General features: G+C 44.5%; 6 protein-coding genes, 1 long non-coding RNA gene and 4 other non-coding genes across 15 annotated transcripts; 8 read left to right on the top strand and 3 right to left on the bottom strand.

Moving 5' to 3' along the window:
- The first annotated feature begins 18 nt into the window (after positions 1-18).
- On the top strand, positions 19-2,133 carry LOC122623958. 2 transcript variants are annotated; one of them, XR_006326432.1, is made up of 8 exons: positions 19-123; positions 362-413; positions 703-755; positions 943-995; positions 1,176-1,242; positions 1,491-1,570; positions 1,754-1,807; positions 2,055-2,133. It is a non-coding gene; the product is annotated as an uncharacterized LOC122623958 (long non-coding RNA). The 2 variants fall into 2 exon arrangements; XR_006326433.1 differs by having other exon boundaries at positions 1,877-2,133.
- Positions 794-877, top strand: LOC122612005. The gene has a single exon (XR_006325578.1). It is a non-coding gene; the product is annotated as a small nucleolar RNA Me28S-Gm3255 (small nucleolar RNA).
- LOC122612008 lies at positions 1,029-1,107 on the top strand. Its single transcript, XR_006325580.1, has one exon. It is a non-coding gene; the product is annotated as a small nucleolar RNA Me28S-Am982 (small nucleolar RNA).
- Positions 1,318-1,396, top strand: LOC122612009. Its single transcript, XR_006325581.1, has one exon. It is a non-coding gene; the product is annotated as a small nucleolar RNA Me28S-Am982 (small nucleolar RNA).
- Positions 1,607-1,685, top strand: LOC122612004. The gene has a single exon (XR_006325577.1). It is a non-coding gene; the product is annotated as a small nucleolar RNA Me28S-Gm3255 (small nucleolar RNA).
- On the bottom strand, positions 1,976-3,366 carry LOC122623745 (cytoplasmic tRNA 2-thiolation protein 1). 2 transcript variants are annotated; one of them, XM_043803174.1, is made up of 4 exons: positions 3,220-3,366; positions 3,005-3,162; positions 2,204-2,952; positions 1,976-2,112 (listed from the first exon to the last, which is right to left on the bottom strand). In XM_043803174.1, the coding sequence occupies exons 1-4, from the start codon at positions 3,265-3,267 to the stop codon at positions 2,096-2,098; spliced, it is 972 nt and encodes a 323-aa protein (XP_043659109.1). In that variant the 5' UTR covers positions 3,268-3,366; the 3' UTR covers positions 1,976-2,095. The 2 variants fall into 2 exon arrangements, with proteins under 2 accessions (XP_043659109.1, XP_043659036.1); XM_043803101.1 differs by lacking the exon at positions 1,976-2,112 and having other exon boundaries at positions 2,114-2,952.
- Positions 3,351-8,096, top strand: LOC122622631 (tetratricopeptide repeat protein 37). Its single transcript, XM_043801263.1, has 13 exons — positions 3,351-3,498; positions 3,554-3,765; positions 3,979-4,171; positions 4,330-4,925; positions 4,995-5,072; positions 5,133-5,547; positions 5,598-5,780; positions 5,837-6,021; positions 6,083-6,871; positions 6,930-7,361; positions 7,420-7,594; positions 7,653-7,840; positions 7,900-8,096. Exons 1-13 carry the CDS (start codon positions 3,406-3,408, stop codon positions 8,060-8,062), a joined length of 3,702 nt encoding a protein of 1,233 aa, XP_043657198.1. The 5' UTR covers positions 3,351-3,405; the 3' UTR covers positions 8,063-8,096.
- A 59-nt stretch (positions 8,097-8,155) lies between these two features.
- Positions 8,156-11,881, top strand: LOC122623107 (vang-like protein 1). 3 transcript variants are annotated; one of them, XM_043802215.1, is made up of 3 exons: positions 8,156-8,750; positions 8,813-9,120; positions 9,331-11,881. In XM_043802215.1, the coding sequence occupies exons 1-3, from the start codon at positions 8,510-8,512 to the stop codon at positions 10,315-10,317; spliced, it is 1,536 nt and encodes a 511-aa protein (XP_043658150.1). In that variant the 5' UTR covers positions 8,156-8,509; the 3' UTR covers positions 10,318-11,881. The 3 variants fall into 3 exon arrangements, 2 of the variants coding, with proteins under 2 accessions (XP_043658150.1, XP_043658025.1); XR_006326383.1 differs by having other exon boundaries at positions 8,157-8,750; positions 8,813-11,297; positions 11,355-11,881; XM_043802090.1 differs by having other exon boundaries at positions 8,157-8,750; positions 8,813-11,881.
- Positions 11,882-12,034: 153 nt separating this feature from the next.
- LOC122622964 (glucose 1,6-bisphosphate synthase) lies at positions 12,035-14,529 on the bottom strand. The gene is made up of 3 exons (XM_043801832.1): positions 14,084-14,529; positions 13,922-14,023; positions 12,035-13,858 (listed from the first exon to the last, which is right to left on the bottom strand). The coding sequence occupies exons 1-3, from the start codon at positions 14,242-14,244 to the stop codon at positions 12,250-12,252; spliced, it is 1,872 nt and encodes a 623-aa protein (XP_043657767.1). The 5' UTR covers positions 14,245-14,529; the 3' UTR covers positions 12,035-12,249.
- A 793-nt stretch (positions 14,530-15,322) lies between these two features.
- Positions 15,323-16,104, top strand: LOC122623879 (RNA-binding protein 8A). The gene is made up of 2 exons (XM_043803287.1): positions 15,323-15,486; positions 15,576-16,104. Exons 1-2 carry the CDS (start codon positions 15,426-15,428, stop codon positions 16,010-16,012), a joined length of 498 nt encoding a protein of 165 aa, XP_043659222.1. The 5' UTR covers positions 15,323-15,425; the 3' UTR covers positions 16,013-16,104.
- LOC122622918 (protein SDA1 homolog) lies at positions 16,029-18,494 on the bottom strand. The gene is made up of 2 exons (XM_043801706.1): positions 17,920-18,494; positions 16,029-17,857 (listed from the first exon to the last, which is right to left on the bottom strand). Exons 1-2 carry the CDS (start codon positions 18,394-18,396, stop codon positions 16,196-16,198), a joined length of 2,139 nt encoding a protein of 712 aa, XP_043657641.1. The 5' UTR covers positions 18,397-18,494; the 3' UTR covers positions 16,029-16,195.
- Positions 18,495-18,548: the final 54 nt, after the last annotated feature.

Raw genomic sequence — 18,548 nt, 5'->3', positions numbered from 1 at the left:
GGGATGTACAAGCTGCGGGCACACTGCACCCTCAATCGCCACTAACTTCACTGGATTCCCTTCACTCTATTAAAGAACGTGGAGAGAACATCACCGCGTTGAATACGATAACTAATTAAAAATGTAAGTAATTTAGACATGTTAGGCAGTTAGCAAATGCAGCGAATATAACTGCGAATCGAGTTCTATAGGCTTGTTTGCAGAACTCAATGTTGCAAGATTAATTTGTGATGCGCATGGAAATGCACTTCACCGATTGCAACTGAAATTGCAGTCACGTGGTCGAGAATCCATTGCAGTCTCAACAAATTAACAACTTAATAAGAACGTTTTCTAACTGAGGCATTTGCTTGTATTGCAGGTGAACAAGTGATATCTAGGTGCTGCGTTCAAGCGCTGGTAACTGTGAATAGGTAAGTTACTTGATACCCCTATATATATTACATATAGATACATGTGTTTATAAAGCAATATTCATAAATATATTCATGCGAGCACGAGTCGCTGGTGTAAAGAAACTACTACTTTAGCTAGTGCTTTTTACTTGCTCGCAGAAAAATGTGCTTTGCCCAAGCATAACCCAAATTTTCAATACCCGAGTTTGCGGTGCATATTATTTTCGTAAAGCCTACATTTTTAAACCTCTTAACTATTTATGTTTAGTATTTGTAAAGGTGCTAATCCAAAATTCTATTTTTTCAGAAACAAAATGGAGTCACGTACAACACGTGTTTTCTGGCAGAGATCGACACACGGTAATAATTCACTCCAGATCTTAATAATAGGCTAGGTCAATTATCTGATGATTTGTTTTCTATTTTCTGACATCTCTTATGAACCGTTGTGATTCAAATCAGTTATAACAATTTCTGACACTTTCGATTCTACTAGATATACTTATTTATTGTGGCCGTTACTTATAAACTCATCTATTACTTGCAGATAGTGTATTCGGCTTCGCTACGGAATATTAATGAAGTTCTCATCGTAATATGGTAATTTTTCTTAATTTATGAACACTAGTTCGAATTTCGTGATGAATGACACTTACACCATCTTTCGACTGAAAACATTTTGATGCTATACAAGTTTTCACTGAATTTTAAACGCTATATAAAATCTCTGATTAAAAGTTTGTTTTACATTTGAATAATCCAATTATAATTTAATTGCAGCTTATTACAAAGCGCAATGGTTGCAAATAGTCTGTGACAAGCGAGGCCTACAAACCCAGTTTACAAGGTAATTCATGGTTTTAAAATGATTTTAATATTGTATAGAGCTATTTAAATTTTAAGTTATTTTGGTCATCTTATTGTGTTGTGATGAATGAAACTTACACCATCTTTCGACTGAAAAATGTTATGATGCTATACAAGTTTTCACTGAATAATATATATAATATTTTTGTTTACTAACGTATTTCTTTTGATTTAAAAAAACCTGTTTTGGCTTTTTGTAACCAATTAATTTTTGTATTTTTTATGCAGGGCTTTCTTTACAGCTATCTTTTTCAATATCAATTTTCATGGCGGATGACCTAAAGAAGTATCATATCTCTATTGAAAAGGTAAATTTTATCGACCTCTAAAAAACCAAATAATATGTTATGATGCTTCAAAATTTTCTGACATCTCTAATGAACCGTTGTGATTCCAAATATTTCTTTATAATTAACTGATAATTTTAAAATCGATAAATCAATTAGCTTTATTTAAACGCCATTCTTATTTGTATTGTTTTTTTTTTACAGGTGTGAAAGCAGTAAAAAATAATGGTTCCTTTATAAAGGCTTATATCCAGAAAGGTTAGTACTCCAGAAATGCTGTTTATCGAAAAGAAAGACTCCAATGATGATCACTTAAACCATTCACAGACACCATATAAAGGTCAAGCGCTGACAATCTTCTTCAATATTCTTTTGGAGATAGGGAGTCATGTTTGACTGGTTATGGGCCCTGGTTAAAAACTTGGCACTGAGCATCGTAATGCAGTATAAAATTAATGAATTGCTTGGGACATTAAACTTATTTTTGCTTGTCTTCTCTTTTCAGGCTTGGAACCTTGGATGAGAAAATATTATAATCTTGTGGAACTATCTATAAATAAAAACTAAATTTGTGTTGTTAAAAATCGTTTTTTACTAAATGTGCTCGCTCCCGAAGGGCTAGTTCCTGGTCCTGCTTGGCAATCATTCGCTCACCTTTCGACTTCTTGCCTATGCCTAGCTTCGGCAATCCCCTATTAAGACCCTCGAGAAGGACACATGCCTTGCAGGGCTGCTGCGAGGAAACAAACCCACATCGGGTGCAGGTGCCACGCTCAGGCTTCTTTACGGTGTCCTTGAAGCGAAGTTGTTCCCCGGAGTAGATGATGTCCATTATAACCGAAGGACGCACCTTCTCCAGATCCTTAAGAAACGCTCTGGCGTGGCCGCGATACGCATTGGGGGCGAATACGCACTCAGTTGAGAAGTAGACTAGCTTCTTATAGTGGGCGTACATTACGATTTCCTTCTCGTAGCTGTATTTAAGGGGCTTCACTCGGGGAATGGTATCCTCGCCCCCTCCGGTGCGGATGCTCGTGCAGCGTCGCAGGCGCGCGGTGTCCCCACGGAGCACGTTCATCAAGACGGTCTCTGCAATGTCATCTGCATTGTGGCCTGTGGCTATGCTGTCTACGCCCAAAAGCTTGGCCCCTCTATCCAAGGCCTGTCGGCGGAAGACTCCGCAAAACGTGCAGTTGTTAGAACGACCGATCTGGGCAACAATACGGTCCATGGTCCAACCGTAGAGCTCCTCGTACGACAGAATCTTTAGGGGCATCTGGTAGTCATCACGGTTCTGTTTCACTGTCTCCAAACTGTCATCCCGATAGCCAATGATGCCCTCGTCTATTGAAAGAAGTACCAGTTCCAGACCGTAATTATGGCGTTCGTTCAGTAATTTTAAGCTGAGGGGTACTGAGATTAGAGAGGTGGGATGGGAAAAATGGTACAACATACACGTGGGCCAGAACCGTCGAATCCTTGCCTCCACTGGCCGCTACGGCCACCTTCTCGCCAAGTCGAAACAAGTTGCTGGAAGAGATTGTGTGATGAATCTCTGCCTCAAAGGCGGCAAAAAAGCACTCCTTGCACAGGGCATCGCCGGTTTTGGGGCGCTTTGTGAAAAACATCATTAATATGATTTATTGTAGGATGTTTAACTAATGAATTACCTTCAAAACAGCGCGATTTCCGCACTGAGACTTGCAGTTAATGGGCATTTTCACTCACATTTAATCTACAATTTACTCCGCACCTGCTGTTGCATCTTATGCAACAGTGACCAACACTGGCTTTAGACAAAATCATATTATCCAGCACTATTTGAAATAGATGAAAAATAAACATTTATATTTACAATGAGCGCCGGAAAAGAGTCAAAAGCCTTGATCAAGGACATCCGGGAGACCTTAAAGCTGGGAAAGCATGCGGAGGCCATACCCAAGTGCCAAGTGACGTTACTATAGGACATACCAATTACGCATCATCCTAATGCCTTTATTGCAGCGCCTGCTGAAATCGGAGCCCAAAAATGCCATGGGCTACTTGTTGCTCGGCGCAGCCTACCAGAATATCGACAAGGTGGAGGCGGCCAAGAACCTGAGGCAGTGCATCAGTTTTACAGAGGGACCGGCCACTGTCGCGCTCCTCGGACTTGCCAACTGCGCTTCCAGCAACGAACTGCCTGAAATCTATGATCAGTTGGCTGACCTGCAACAGTAAGAATCTGGTGATGACCCTGTCTTGGAGTGTCATACATCTAGAACAGGAAATACCGATTTATTCGCAAGCTGTAGTTAAACTATACGTGTGTGGATTATTTAAGATTATAAATCACTGGTTCATTTTTCGTACTACCGACTCTATATCTTTATAGTCGTCCTATTTAGTCACAAAATAACTACTAACATATCTTTACTTTACATTTTTAGAGAACAATCCTTAGACTGGTTGGAAAAGATTTTCAACTTGGCCTCGGACTCAACTGTGGCTCCTTTCTGCTTCACAGTACTAAAAACCAGAGTAAAGGGCCAACAGAATAAAAATTTTACTAAAATTCAGGAGTATCTAGGACGCATTTGGATTTCAAACGACTTTGAAATTGTACCTGAAGATACTCAGCTTGTATGTTACCTTTTCATTTATTTATTTATTATATAAAGCAAGCTTAAGGTTGCACTATAAAGCATAATAATTTATATAAGCACTAGCATCCATGGCCTACAGCTCAATACCTTTTTATAAATTAGTGCGTAACGACTAATTACACTTTTTGTTTTTAGTACAAAACGACTATGGAAGCTCTGCTGCAGACCTCCGAACACAGTGCAAAGAATGTGGTTTACAAGCGCTACCTGAAATGGCTTTACAAAAAGCAGGATTATGAGACATGTGTGCGGCACGCCTGCAACATGACCGAATCACATCCCAAAGATGTTTATGGCTTCGAGTGGATATGCAAGACCTACTGTGAGCACCACGAGCAATCCGAAAATGTTCTTTGGCAACAGGAGCTGAGGCTGCCCATTCAGGAGTACGCTGAGCAGCTTCTGGAGCTTAATCCTAACTCTAACTTGGCTTTGTTGGTTAAAGCCCTGGAACTTTTCGCTGAGGGGCAGTTTGTTGCATCCAGACAGTTGGCATTGCAGGCGCAGACAAGTCAACCTGCATACAAAGTAACGCTGGAGTTGCTGGCGCGTATCCACACGGAGCTGGGCGCATACAAGTTGGCCCTTCAGCTGTGGCAAGAGATTGGTCAGAAAAATGACGCCTACGCTCTGTGTTTATCGCACGAAAAGTGTGTATCAAAACTAAAAGAAGCCGTCACGATTTTACAAACGATAGAGAATTCCGAGGGCAATATAAGGTCTTTGGCTCGGTGAGCTATTGATATGAAAATAGTAACTGTTTAATTTGTATGCTTAACAAGATTTTAAATAATTTGCAGGTGCTTCTTTAAGCTCGGTGAACTGGAGCTGCTGAAAGATTTGCCTTTGGATGATCTGTCTAAAGCCGAGTTTGTTTTGTAAGTTAAACATCAACAAATTTAGGAAGTCATTTCCATCCTTGTCATATGTTATACCAGAACCCCAACTGAAGCACTTCAAGTAATTGATAACTTTGAGACCTTTGAGGCGCATCTACTTCGGTGCAAGCTGCATTTGGCTATAAAAAACTACTCAGACGCTCTAAACTGTGTGTTGAAGGCTACGCGACTGCGCCCGCACTTTGCCGAGTGCTTCGACTATCTGGGCAGGCTGTACCCGCTGGCCACTGGGGACTTCTCACGAGCCCGTAAGTGCTACGAGAAGTGCATTAACCTTAATCCCCTAGCTGAGGAAGCTGTCGATGCTTTGAGCTATATCTACCAGGAACTGGGCGAGGAGGAACTAAACGAGACACTGCTGTTGAACACATTGAGCCATTTGGTCACCGATGAATCAATTCGATTGCAGTACAAGCTTGGCTTGCATTTCTTGCATGTAAAGAAGTGGGACAACGTAAGAAATTAGTGATCATTGTTAAATCCTATTTAACATATTTATTGCAGGCAATCCAATGCTTTCGTGTTGCCATTAAGAATGACTCCGGTTGCATTATCTACTGGGAGTCATTGGGTGATGCTTATGCGGCACGTGGTTCTTACAACTCGGCCATTCGAGTCTTTCAAAAGATCCTTGAACTATCCCCGGAGAATAATTATGCCCTGCTTCAGATAGCCTTAGTAAAAACGGTGCTACATCCCAAAATAATGAACATAACAGAAATAAATTGTACCACATTTTATAGACAATACGCATGTACACTGAATCTATTGAAGATTTCGATACGCTGCTAAATCGGAATCCTAGTTACCTGCCCGGACTTCGAGGTGCTGCTGAGGCGCATATTGGCATCGCGAATAGTTTGAAGAGCCAGAACTTGTACGGAAGGTCTAAGGAGCATTTCCAATTGGCTGTGGGACACCTTCAAAGGTATAGGTTCAGCCAACGATTTTGTAAATCTGCTGATAAATGTTATCCTTATTCCTTACAGCGCCTTTCTCCAGCCGGAAGCTCAAGGCATGGTTTGGCTATGGCGCCTCTCAGCAAGTATTTTTGTTCAGACAGCCCAGTTTCCGCACTCGTTGGCCAACTTGGATGTTGCTGGAAACCTAGCCAAGCGCGAGGAACCCATTGCGTATCTGTCACAAAAAGATCTTCTACAGCTAGCTCAGCGCTTCTACTTGTGCGCTTTAAAACTAAAGCAGAATACCTACCTGTGGTACGAGCTGTCGTTGGCCAGCTACTATAGTGCCATTCTCATACCAGAGAACGCAAAAAGCCACTTAGAGACAGCGACTAAGGCGTGCAAAATGGCCATTAAGGAGCGTAGCAATCGATGGCAAAATTGGAATCTTCTCGGAGTGATCAACATGCACTCCGAATATGAGAACTTGCCATTGGCACAGCACTGTTTTATTCAGGCTGTGGAACTAGAAAGAAAGTGCTACACAGCGTGGACCAATCTCGGAGTGCTCTACATTAAACTAAACGAAGTGCGATTGGCCAATGAGGCCTTTACAAGAGCCCAACAATCAAGTCCAGTGTACACCAATGCTTGGATTGGTCAAGCAATGGTGGCGGAGTCGATTGGGGATCGCGAGGAAGCCTTTGACCTGTTTCGTCACTGCCAGCAGTTCGATTATCATCCGGAGGCGGCGCTGGGTTTCGCGCACTGGGTGTGCGAAATGCTGTCGGATCCTGGATCTCGGAACAAGCCGCACATTAGGCACGCCATCGGCCACATGTATGGTGATGTGTATGCACTGGATGCCATTAATTGGTTAGTAATATAGTAAAGTTCTTTCTAAAACCAACTAATGATATTCAATACACTTAAGGTACGTGCAAAGTGAGGAAACAGATGCAAATACAGCATCGCTTTCGTTCCAGGGATTCCTCTACGCCCGGAAAAACCTATATCAACAAGCAATCGAAGCTTTCACTCGGGCGTGTAAGTTGTGCGAACCTGGGGCGGATCGTGACAAGCTGTACACAAATCTGGGATACCTGTATTTGAAAATAGACCAGCCGGAGCAGGCGGCACACGCCCTAAACACTGTTGCTCATGCCACATTTAAGCCGGTCATAGGCCTGGCCCAGGCATATTACCGATCTGGTCAGTTGCAGGAATCCTACTCCATTTACAACTCCGTTCTAAGCAACGTGGTTGGCCGTGACGACGACAAAGCAGCTACCATCCTCGTGGCTATGGCCTCCATGATCTACGCCTTTCAGGGCGAAGCAGACACCAAAACTCTACTTTATCAATGGTTGGTAGTGGAATATTTGTTTTGTATTCAACATTTCTAACGCTATAATTTTCAAAAGTGTCTTGTTGAAGGAAGTGCCCATTCAGGCGTTATACTCAGCCCTTGCTCTAGGCATACTCCACAGGGACAACGAGTTGACCCTTACGATAATGACGGAGCTGAATGCGTACGCTTTTAAAGAAGAGTTTTGTGCCGACATATCCTATTTAACGGCTTACTACATCCTGATAAATGTTTGTTGAAAGTGGTGAATGTTGCGGTTCTAAAAGATTAATACTGTGATTTTTTTAGGAGGGTGCTAGAAGGGCGTTGTGCTATCTACAGTCTCGTATCCGAATGTTTCCCCATTCCAGAAGTCTTCGAAATGTCTTGCTGAAGTTTCTCCTTGATTATTTCTTTGATGACCAATCCTACCGAATGGCTACTTCAAATATGGGTCTAATAGCTCTTGCTCTGGGACACACTATTCAACAAAATAGGTAAGACTAGGGGATTTCTATACAATATATATTTCTATACCGATTTTATTTATATTTAGCATCTTGGCCAGCGAAGAGGCACTGACTACTATATATGCCAGTCAGGCAGTTTGTCCAGTAGACAAGACCTGCTCTATGAAGTTGTTGCAACGCGCTATACGGCTGAATCCAACTGACCAGCAAGCCAGGCAATTACTTTCCGTCTTGATTGACAATTCATAATATTGTTCAACAAAATAAACTATCTTTAAAATTTTTACTTGTTTTTGAACCGCTAGACTGTAGTGTTCTAAAACACTAAAGGTAAAGTGACCATGTGGCTGGTTGTGTTGCAGTGGTCACACTGCGTCGAGGGTGAAGCCAAGACCCAGAAAAAGTGAATAAAAAGCGAAAAATGTGCGTGAAATAGTCAAATAGCGTATAAAATAGCAATGCGAGACACCAAAAGTGACAATGTGCCCCACAACTAGCAATAGATAAAGCTCAAAATCGCCGTTAAGCTATGCACTGCGCCCTGCATACCTGCGTATGAAAAAAATGCTGCCGCCGCAATTACAGTTAGACACTAAAATAGCTGCACGTCCAGGTTGCAAGGTGAATTGGGGCACGTATCTTCGCGAGTAGGAGATTCGGAGTCGGGCATAGCCCACGCACGCTAGCCCAATTGCAATGGAAAACGAATCCGTCAAGTCGGAACACAGTGGACGCTCCAGACGCTCGCGGAATCACAATAACAACGGCGGAGGGGGAGGTGGTGGCGGCAGTGGCGGAGGAGGCAGTGTCAACAACGGCTACCACAGGGAGCGGGATCGCTCCAGACATTCCCACCGCAGCACACACTCCTCAAAGTCGGGCAAGGGATTTCAGCGGGGCGACATGGCACCTTACCAGACCAGCGTTAATATGACAGGTGAGTTAAATGGTTCTAGTAGTCAAAGAAACCCATTTAACCCACTTTTTTTTGGGCACAAGGAGACGGCAGCCACGATGGCCAGGAAGTTATCGAGGTGCAAATCCTTCCACAGGACGAGAACTGGGGCGAGAACACTACCGCCGTCACCGGAAATACCTCGGAGCAAAGCATCTCAATGGAGGACATCAACAACATGTGGCATCGTGAGAGCGACAAAGGTTTCGGTTTTGCGTGCCGCCGATACGTTGAGTCTAGCTTTTACTTCCTGCTGGGATGTGCAGCGTTTTTCTCGCCAGTGGCAATGGTGGTGATGCCGTATGTGGGCTTCTTCCCGTCGGCCTTTGATCACCCGGAAATAACGCAGACGGTGCGTACCCAGTTGCTCGCCTGCAGTGAGCAGTGTAAGGGCCAACTGGTCTCGCTGGCCGCCAGACTGCTGCTCCTAGCTATCGGTCTGTGGGCGGTGTTCATGAGACGTACATCGGCCACCATGCCACGTATTTTCCTGTATCGCGCACTCGTCCTCCTTCTTGTCACCATCTGCACGTTTGCTTACTGGCTTTTCTACATCGTTCAGGTCACAAACGGGGCGAAGATCGTTGTGGAGACGGGCGGCGATGCCGTGGACTACAAGTCACTGGTGGGCTATGCCACAAACTTTGTGGACACTCTGCTATTTATTCACTATGTTGCCGTGGTGTTACTGGAGCTGCGACACCAGCAGCCCAGCTACTACATCAAGATCATTCGCTCTCCGGACGGAGTTTCGCGCTCCTACATGCTGGGCCAGCTGAGCATCCAAAGGGCGGCTGTGTGGGTGCTGCAGCACTACTATGTGGACTTCCCCATATTTAACCCTTACCTAGAGCGCATCCCTATATCGGTCTCCAAATCGCAGCGAAACAAGATATCGAACAGTTTCAAGTACTACGAAGTGGATGGGGTGAGCAACTCGCAACAGCAAAGCCAGAGTCGAGCCGTTTTAGCAGCCAATGCCCGTCGCCGTGACTCCTCTCACAACGAGCGCTTTTACGAAGAGCACGAGTACGAACGTCGTGTAAAAAAGCGGCGTGCCCGTCTCATAACTGCAGCCGAGGAGGCTTTCACCCACATCAAACGCATTCATAACGAACCGGCTCCGGCACTGCCGCTCGATCCCCAGGAGGCTGCCTCGGCGGTTTTTCCCTCGATGGCCAGGGCTCTGCAAAAATACCTACGGGTTACGCGTCAACAGCCGCGGCATACATTTGAGAGCATACTAAAGCATCTGGCACACTGCTTAAAGCATGATCTATCCCCCCGCGCCTTCTTGGAACCGTATTTGACCGAGTCTCCGGTGATGCAGAGCGAGAAGGAACGGCGGTGGGTGCAGTCGTGGTCTCTGATCTGCGACGAGATCGTCTCCCGACCGATTGGCAACGAATGCACGTTTCAATTAATTCAAAACGATGTCTCTCTAATGGTCACTGTACACAAGCTGCCACACTTCAACCTGGCCGAGGAGGTTGTGGATCCCAAAAGCAACAAATTTGTTCTTAAGTTGAACTCTGAGACATCCGTATGACACCACCACAACGCCCCTCCGATCAACACGCCCACTCACAGCAATCAGACGCAATCGTCGTATTTGCATGTGTTTGTCTGATAATCCCAAACAATAATTCCTTCACTTACTTTCCAATAGTTTTTCAGCCTGATCGATGACTTACTTGTTAGAACTGCCATCAGGGTAATTTAATTCTATGAAACACCATAACCAATCAAACTATGCAATCAAAATTACTTATGTATGAATTAGATGAGTCTTTTTAGATCGATCAAATCCTCGAATTTTAAAAACAAACATGTTGGAAGGTCAGAAGTGGAAAGGTTTTGTAAACCCATATTACTAGGCAGGCCCCAGTTGCTAAATTTGTATCTTGTAACAAATGATAAGATGAGAAGACAACGCACTTATCAGCGCTGAACTCAAACTCATGACCGGTATATCAACAAACAATACTCAAAAGCCCAGTGTACGATCCTTAACCGACGCGAACATATCACACCCTTTGATAAGCAAACATGACTTACAAGTTCCCAAAGTATTAATTATAAGAATGATGGTTTGGCTTGCAGAACCGCGACCTTAAGATATCAACTCTTAAATGCAGTTTTTTTATACGCATTTTATATTTTAGCAAATATGTTTAGTGTCAAGTTGGGCTTGCTCGTCTCGAAATATCTAAAATTTTACCCGATATTTGTGACGTGTAAGCCTTATCGCTAGCCTTAAGCTGAATGGAGTGAGCTTAGGCAAACCCATGGAATTTTAGCTAGGACTCAGACTTGCGCCGACAGTGCATTAGCCACTTTTGACGCGACTTAATGAGAATTTAACACGCACATTTAAGCCGAAACCGAATAGTCCTAACTCTTCTGCCACAAGGTTGAGAAACGACAAAACTATAACTCGAATGCAACTGATGACAAATACATAAAATAAGCGAAGACTGCCTGAATATGCATTTTATATACACAAATTGCCAACAGCCACTAGCAGAAGTATGTACTAACCTGTGCATAGCAACCACATATATACAAAAACTCGTGTATTTTTAGAGACAAAATTACAGTGATAAGGACCCGAATTCGTATTCGAACATATGTACGTTCCAGTGAACCCAATCTATACATATATGATATATACCTATTTACAAAACTACTAGAAACTTTTGCTTGAGGTTTGATTTTATTTTCGTTTTCTAGCTAAATGTCTTCTGTCGAAGCCCTTTTATATTGCAATTATCTAGCAATTACTTAAAGCAATTGGAAAACCAACCTAAGCATACCATTTTTACATTTACTCTTGAACTGTAACTGTTGTAATTATAATTAGCATATAAAAACCACATGCCGTAAATAAATTAAACCCACTTCTTTAACAGCTTTAATGGAAGTGTTCTATCTCGAAGTTGTTCCGTTGACGCAAATTGTGGAAATGCGCACGTAATTAATTCATTCATAGGGGTCTTTTGAAAGCCTGAAAGTGACCTTATCAGCTCCAGATTAATAAGCAGTTCCTATATTGATTAATAAGCTAAGTGGTTTACCATATTGTACAGAAGTATAATATATGAGTAGATTTAATCGCAAATCAATCAGTTTTAAGTTCTTTGTATCACTGCCACTCGAATTTTCATGATAAGAGTATTAAGTTCATATAATTTAAGTGAAGTGCTCATGATGGTCTCACTTTCACATCATAAGCTACTCAAATATCAAACTTGGGAAACCGATGATTTGGGGGTGCCTGGTGGTGGTTTTATTTACATAATTTCATAAATACTAGCCGAATGTGAGTGGAGTACTAACATATCAGATATCCTTTAAACAATATTAGGCAAAAGCTTGTGCAGCTGTTGATTTTTGGCTTGTGCGTCAGTGCTGTTGGTATAGAATTTCTAGTTATACAGGTTTTTTTTCCGTTGCCTACCCGCTTAAAGGTACATTCAGCTTAGTCCTTTCTGCGCTGAAGGCCGTTCTTGCTTGGCTCGTAGAATTCCTCGACAATGGCCTCCACCATGGTGTTCATAGTATTAGTCAGCTTGCCCCAGTTTTTCTCGTCCGGTTTGCCACACATTTCGGCGTAGTACTTCATCTTAGGCTCCGTGCCGCTGGTGCGTAGAGTGACTACGAGGCCGTTTTTGAAGGTAAATGTGATCATCTGGGAGCTGGAGCTTGTCGGCAATGTGGCCTTCTTGTCGCCTGTGCTACTGTCGAATCCAGTGGTTAGATCGCGGACGTTTTCGATCTCGTACTCGCCGTTAAGGATGCTGGTCGGATAGGTGTCTGCCTTGCCCTCGTCCCATGTGCGCAAGCGCTCAAAGATCTGCTCGATCACCGGCGGGCAGCGGCATATAACATAGGAGCTGATAGTCGTGTGAAACCCATATGTCTCGTAGATGTCACGAAGTTTTTCCTGCAGTGTCATGCACAGTTTGCACCGAAGGTAGCACGCCATGGTGGCTAAATGGGCAGCCGCGCTGACACCATCCTTGTCTAGTACGGCAGTGCCGACCATGAAGCCAATGGCCTCTTCAAAGGCAAACAACACCGTTTTTCCTGCCTGCTGTTGCTCGATTGCCTTGTTGCCCATCCACTTAAATCCCGTCAGCGTTTCGAAGAACTGGAAGCCTTCCCGCTCTGCCATGGCCCTGAGAATCTTTGAGCTCACCGTACTGGCTATCATCACGCAGTTGCTTACGTCGCAATCGGGTTCTCGCATTTTGTGCAGCTCCAAAGTCCACCAGCCCAAAAGGGCGCCCACCTCGTTACCGCTAAACAGCTTGTAGCTACCATCCTCGCGCACTTCGGCAACTGCCAGGCGGTCGGCATCAGGATCGTTGGCTAAAATGATTTGGCTACTGTTGGCTTTCGCCGTTCTTATCGCCAAATCCAAAGAGGTCTTCCCCTCCTCCGGATTGGGCATCGGAGTGGTGGGGAACTCTGGGTCCGGCTCCTGCTGCTCGCACACCGAAATGAACGGCTTCATATTGATTCGGGTGAAAGCTTGCTTCACAAATTCATAGCCCACGCCATGCATCGCCGTATAGGTGAAGGAGATAGGACACCTTCCGTTGGCCTCCAGTGTAGTGCAGGGCACTTTTTTCTTCAGGATATCAAAATATGGAGGCACAACAATGTCGTACGGATCCTCCAACATTGTGTTTGAACACATCGCCGAGTCGTCCCAGGATGATCCCTTGGGCTCCAAATTGTTCAAAATCGCCTCCTGTATGCCCTCGTCGTGCGGCGGGATGATTTGAGCTCCGTTGCTCCAATACACCTTGTAGCCATTGTCCTCCTTGGGATTGTGTGAGGCAGTCACCATAACGCCGGCCAAGCACTGGAGCCTTAAAATGGCATAAGGCACCATGGGCGTGACCACGTAGCGCTTAAACAACCACACCTTGAAGTCGTTATTAAGGAACACAATGGCCGAGAGCTCGGCGAAGCGGTGGCTATTGTAACGACCATCATACCCAAACACAATGCCACGCCCGGACCAGTCCGCCGGATCAGGGTACTGTTCCTTGATGTACTCGCACAAGCCCTGCGCCGTCCTATTAACGAATTCAATTAGGTAAAACTTGATAAACTTGGAGATAAGATAAGATCAAACTTACTGAATGACCACCAGCTCGTTCATGGAGTCAAAGCCAGCACGCATGCAAGCCCTCAACCCTGCCGTGCCAAAGCTGATGCGGGTGCACAGCCTTTTGCGCAGCCTATTAAGCACAGAGTTTAGCTTATTAAGATATGATTCATTTTGGTAGGATTATCCTTACGTGTCCCAGTCCTTTGCGCGAACTGCGTCCATGATTTGGCAGGCGGTGCTGGCACATTTGTCCCACCGAATCCACTTGCGGATCTCGCCATCTAGCTCCGGATCGCCCGAAAGAGCCATGTTCTTGATCTCGCACAGCATCTGGCCCCCGGCTTGACACATGGTGGCTGCGTTTTTTTGGCCAAAAGATCTGTTTAATTTCAAGTTGAATTTGGAAGAATGCCGAACGGGAGCGGTGAAAAGGCAGCACTCGGTTGCTGACAGTGATGTCACAGCCCGGCAACAACGAAAAGCACACTGAGCTGCTGCTAGGAGCGCAATTGAAGATCAACCTATCGACGTAGTGTTAGCCTGATAAACTTCGCTGATGCGGCTACATACACACAGTCATCTGCCACGCCCCTTTATAAACATACGGCAAATTTTGACAATGCGGCCCCCGGTCAAATTTTTTTGATGCCGTGAGTTTGAGGTGACACCGTGACTGGGTGATATATATCAGGGATGAAAATCATACATATCAACGATTTTAAATGAAAGCTAATAATTAACCATTTTGTATGTTTATCTTTAAATAAAAAGTTGAAGGTGTCTACATTTTAGTTTAGGAAATTCTAATCAAATATATTATATATTTTTATTTTCCTAATATCGATCTACTTTAGTTGTAAAAGTAAACATTTTTCAAATGGAAGTGGATTCGCTTATTATACGTTGAGTGACACCTCTTGGATCTTGCGCATCCTTTGAATATGAAATATTCAACACGGCCTTTCAATGTTCTGTAATCATCTATTATTTGTTAAACAACTCCATATGAAAAACAATAGTTCTTCGAGTTAAAAAAATACCAGACCGTATAAAATTCCCAAGCCCATACCATCTGAACGTATAGAAATAAAATGTACAATTATTAAGTTAGGAAATACATAGTTGAATAAAACGTACCAAATAAGTAACTTTAAACAGTTACGAAAAATATAATAACAGGAGAACTTAAGTATGTTGAAGGTCCGATCGTTACTAGCTCATTATTTCGTTAGGAGGCGTTTTTGCCTAATTCCTCGTACTATTTTTCAACATATTTTTCTTAAATCAAACTATCTTTTGTGTTTTTTGTGGTATACAATTGAATGAATTAAGCATTGTAACTTTTTATGACATTTGTGGCATATGTAAGTGTTATTTTCCAAACATTCAGCCGATAGTATTCCAAACGATTTAGCCAACACTTACGATAATGCCATCTCCAGTAGAGTTTTTGCAACTGGCCAGACGCGGAACGAACACGAAATAAAAATAAACCTTTTAATTCTGGTTTTTAAGGAAAAAAAAAAAAGAAAATGGCCGATGTGTTGGACATTGACAATGCGGAGGAGTTCGAGGTGGACGAGGACGGTGACCGTAAGTAGCTGCGGCAGGCTTTGTTGTCCACCAGTCTAATGCTTTCTATTATCTCCCACGCCGCATCGTGCACCCTACGCTCAAAACAGAGGGTATTGTGCGCCTGAAGGAAAAGGCAAAGCACCGCAAGGGACGCGGATTTGGAAGCGACAGTAACACCAGGGAGGCGATCCACAGCTACGAGCGTGTGCGCAACGAGGACGACGATGAGCTGGAGCCCGGTCCGCAACGGTCCGTCGAGGGCTGGATCCTGTTTGTTACCTCTATTCACGAGGAGGCTCAGGAAGACGAGATCCAGGAGAAGTTCTGCGATTACGGCGAGATCAAGAACATCCACCTGAACCTCGACCGGCGCACTGGGTTCTCAAAGGGATACGCTCTTGTCGAGTACGAGACCCACAAGCAGGCGCTTGCCGCCAAAGAGGCTCTGAACGGTGCCGAAATAATGGGACAGACCATTCAGGTAGACTGGTGCTTCGTTAAGGGGCCCAAACGCGTTAAAAAGTCCGAAAAGCGTCGCAGATAAACGACTCCCAGCAAGATTAATTTTTTAAAATAGTTTAATGAATAGGCAACCGTACAAAGTCTATATGAATTGAAATAAATCAGATAACTCTACCAACTACGCTTTATACAATCAATTGGTTAGAATTATGTCTTATATTGGTATTCATCTAAAACACTACGAGACTTGGGACGCAAGGAGGTACTACTTCATCTTTTTCTGATGCAGTAGATGTTTTCTCAGCGCTTGCTGCTTGTCCTTGAAGCTCTTCTTAACCTTGGAGCGCGCCTTGTGTCGCAGCATGCCAAAGTTCTTAGTTTTGCGCTTCTCACGGTTCGTCTTGGAGCAGTGCTCGTTTACCCGTCCATCCTTCCAGCCAAAGCGCTCACGATCCTGCCGGCCCGCCTGCACAGTCTCCAGGCGTGACTCCTTGTCGTGCTTGCGCTTCTTGTAGATCATCTCGATGCTGTTCAGCTTGACGAACTCGGCGCGATCCTGTTCAAGTGGTCGTTTGCGGGCACTGGTTACGGTCTTCTTAAGATTGGCGGCGTTGATGCGCTTGAAATCTTCGTCCGTGAATATGCGTGTAAGAGCCAGTTCCTGGGCAGCCTCTTTTTGGTTAAGTATCTTCATATCTTTCTTTTCTTTCTTGACCTTTGCCGACTCTTCGCCACTTTCCACGCCTTCATCTGAATTATCTCCCTCCTCAACCTCCTCGCCATCACTGTTCGGTTCGTCTTCGTCATCATCGTCCTCACTCTCATCTTCTTCATCATCATCATCATCATCATCTGCTCCACCTCCCTCACCATCACTGTGCGCCACGTTAACCCATTCCCCATCGTTTGAGTCCGTATCGTCTTCGCTTTCTATGTCAATAGTCTTACTGTCCTTGAGCAGAGCCTCTGCACCCAAAACAGTGTCGTGGATTTCGCGCTCTCCGTAGGCTCGAACCTTTCGTTCAGCCTGGGCCTCGGTCTGTCTGCCTCTATCCTTTTTGTGCAACAGGGCTGGCAGCTGTTCCCTGTAGAGTGTGATTAAAGACCGGGCCGCCATCATCACAGACTTCTCCTTGTACGTCTTGTACATAGCCAAGTCCTGTAGCAAATCCTCTCCCATGGCCAGGGGACATCGCATGCAAATCTCTCGCGTCGCATTTAGGCCTATGGCCATCACATCGCTGGAGTTGCGTTCAGTAATAAAGTTGTTGGCGATCGTCTTAAGGATAGGCTCGATGATGTCTCCGGGAACCAGTTCGTGGGACGCTTGCGCTGCAAATTGAAGCACACGTGTCACCTGGCGTTGGTGGGGTTGCAGAAATCGTGTTATGTACGGATAGAACCCGAAAAGGAAGAGCTCGTGGATACCGATCAGCCGGGAAATAACGTCCAAATGCATAAGTTTCACCTCAAATCGCTCGTTGGTGGCCTGCAGTTGCTTAAAGAGCCCTTCGGCCATTCCCTGCGGGTTGTGAACGAGATGAATGCCTGAAAAGTTAAAGGCGGGAGCGTTTTTTTTTTTCTTCTGGGCCTTCACCGCTTGCTTTTTAATCTGCGCCAGCTGCTTTGTCCGCTTCTTGGTTTTCTTATTAACTCGATTGGCCATCAAAGCACCCTTAAGGTCAATCTCATTTTCGCTCTCAGTGTCCTCCTCTTCATCCTCTTCGTCGTGGCCGAGGAAGAATTTGAGAGAGGTGACCAGCACTTTTGTTATCTTAGAGAAGCAGCCTACAGTGGCTATGACATTCACAGTCTTAGGATCATTCCATATGTTTTTCTTGTACAGCTCAATCATGATATCAGCGGACATCTTTGCTGCCTTCGGATTGGCATCCTTCAGCATGGAGTACATGAACGCCTGAAGGCTCTGCAATGGTATAAATTAATATTAATTATGTCCTGCAGTGGCATCTCTCCGCAGAGTCTTACCGAATTGAGCTTCATATCCTTGTGCTTGGCATTCATATTCTTTATGTCCGTCACAATGTGCGTCTGCAGAAAGGTGCGCAGATTCTTGTCCGGACACCGCAGCAACTGGAAGAACAGTTCCAGTATGTCGAGTGCGGGCACAAGGTTCTTGTTTCGCAGAAGAATTAGAGCTTTTACAAAGCAATTACGCATCGCCGGATCCAGAACGGTGGCGTAGTTCTTCAGCAAATCGGAAAGGCGCTTAGGGAACTCCTCGCAGACGGCCGGATAGCACTGAGCCACCTGGGCGACGAACATGACGATGTCATCCAGGGATTTGTTCTCTTCACTGGGATTCAGCGCAAAAACCTCCAGCAGGCTGAGAAAGTGTTGGTACTGGATGTGGAACTCATCGCTATACGACTCCGGATCCCGCTTGATTAGGTTCTGCAACTGCGGCAGGTTTTCCGGCAGCTGGTTGTTGTTAGGCCGCACCATGGTAAGCCGTTATTAAAGGATAATAACTACGACTTTTTTTTAACCACGTTCCGTTCTGTTCGCAAAATAAATGCACGTGTGGTGTGTGACCGTTTGTGGGTAGAGGGGAAATGCCTCACCAAGTTTCAATAAAAATTTTAAGGTAAGAATTT

This window comes from Drosophila teissieri, chromosome 2L, assembly GCF_016746235.2.
Source record: "Drosophila teissieri strain GT53w chromosome 2L, Prin_Dtei_1.1, whole genome shotgun sequence".
In the NCBI taxonomy this organism is placed as follows: Eukaryota; Metazoa; Arthropoda; class Insecta; order Diptera; family Drosophilidae; genus Drosophila; species Drosophila teissieri.
Note: the sequence above shows the minus strand (reverse complement) of the source record. Positions and strands in the feature narration are given on the sequence as shown.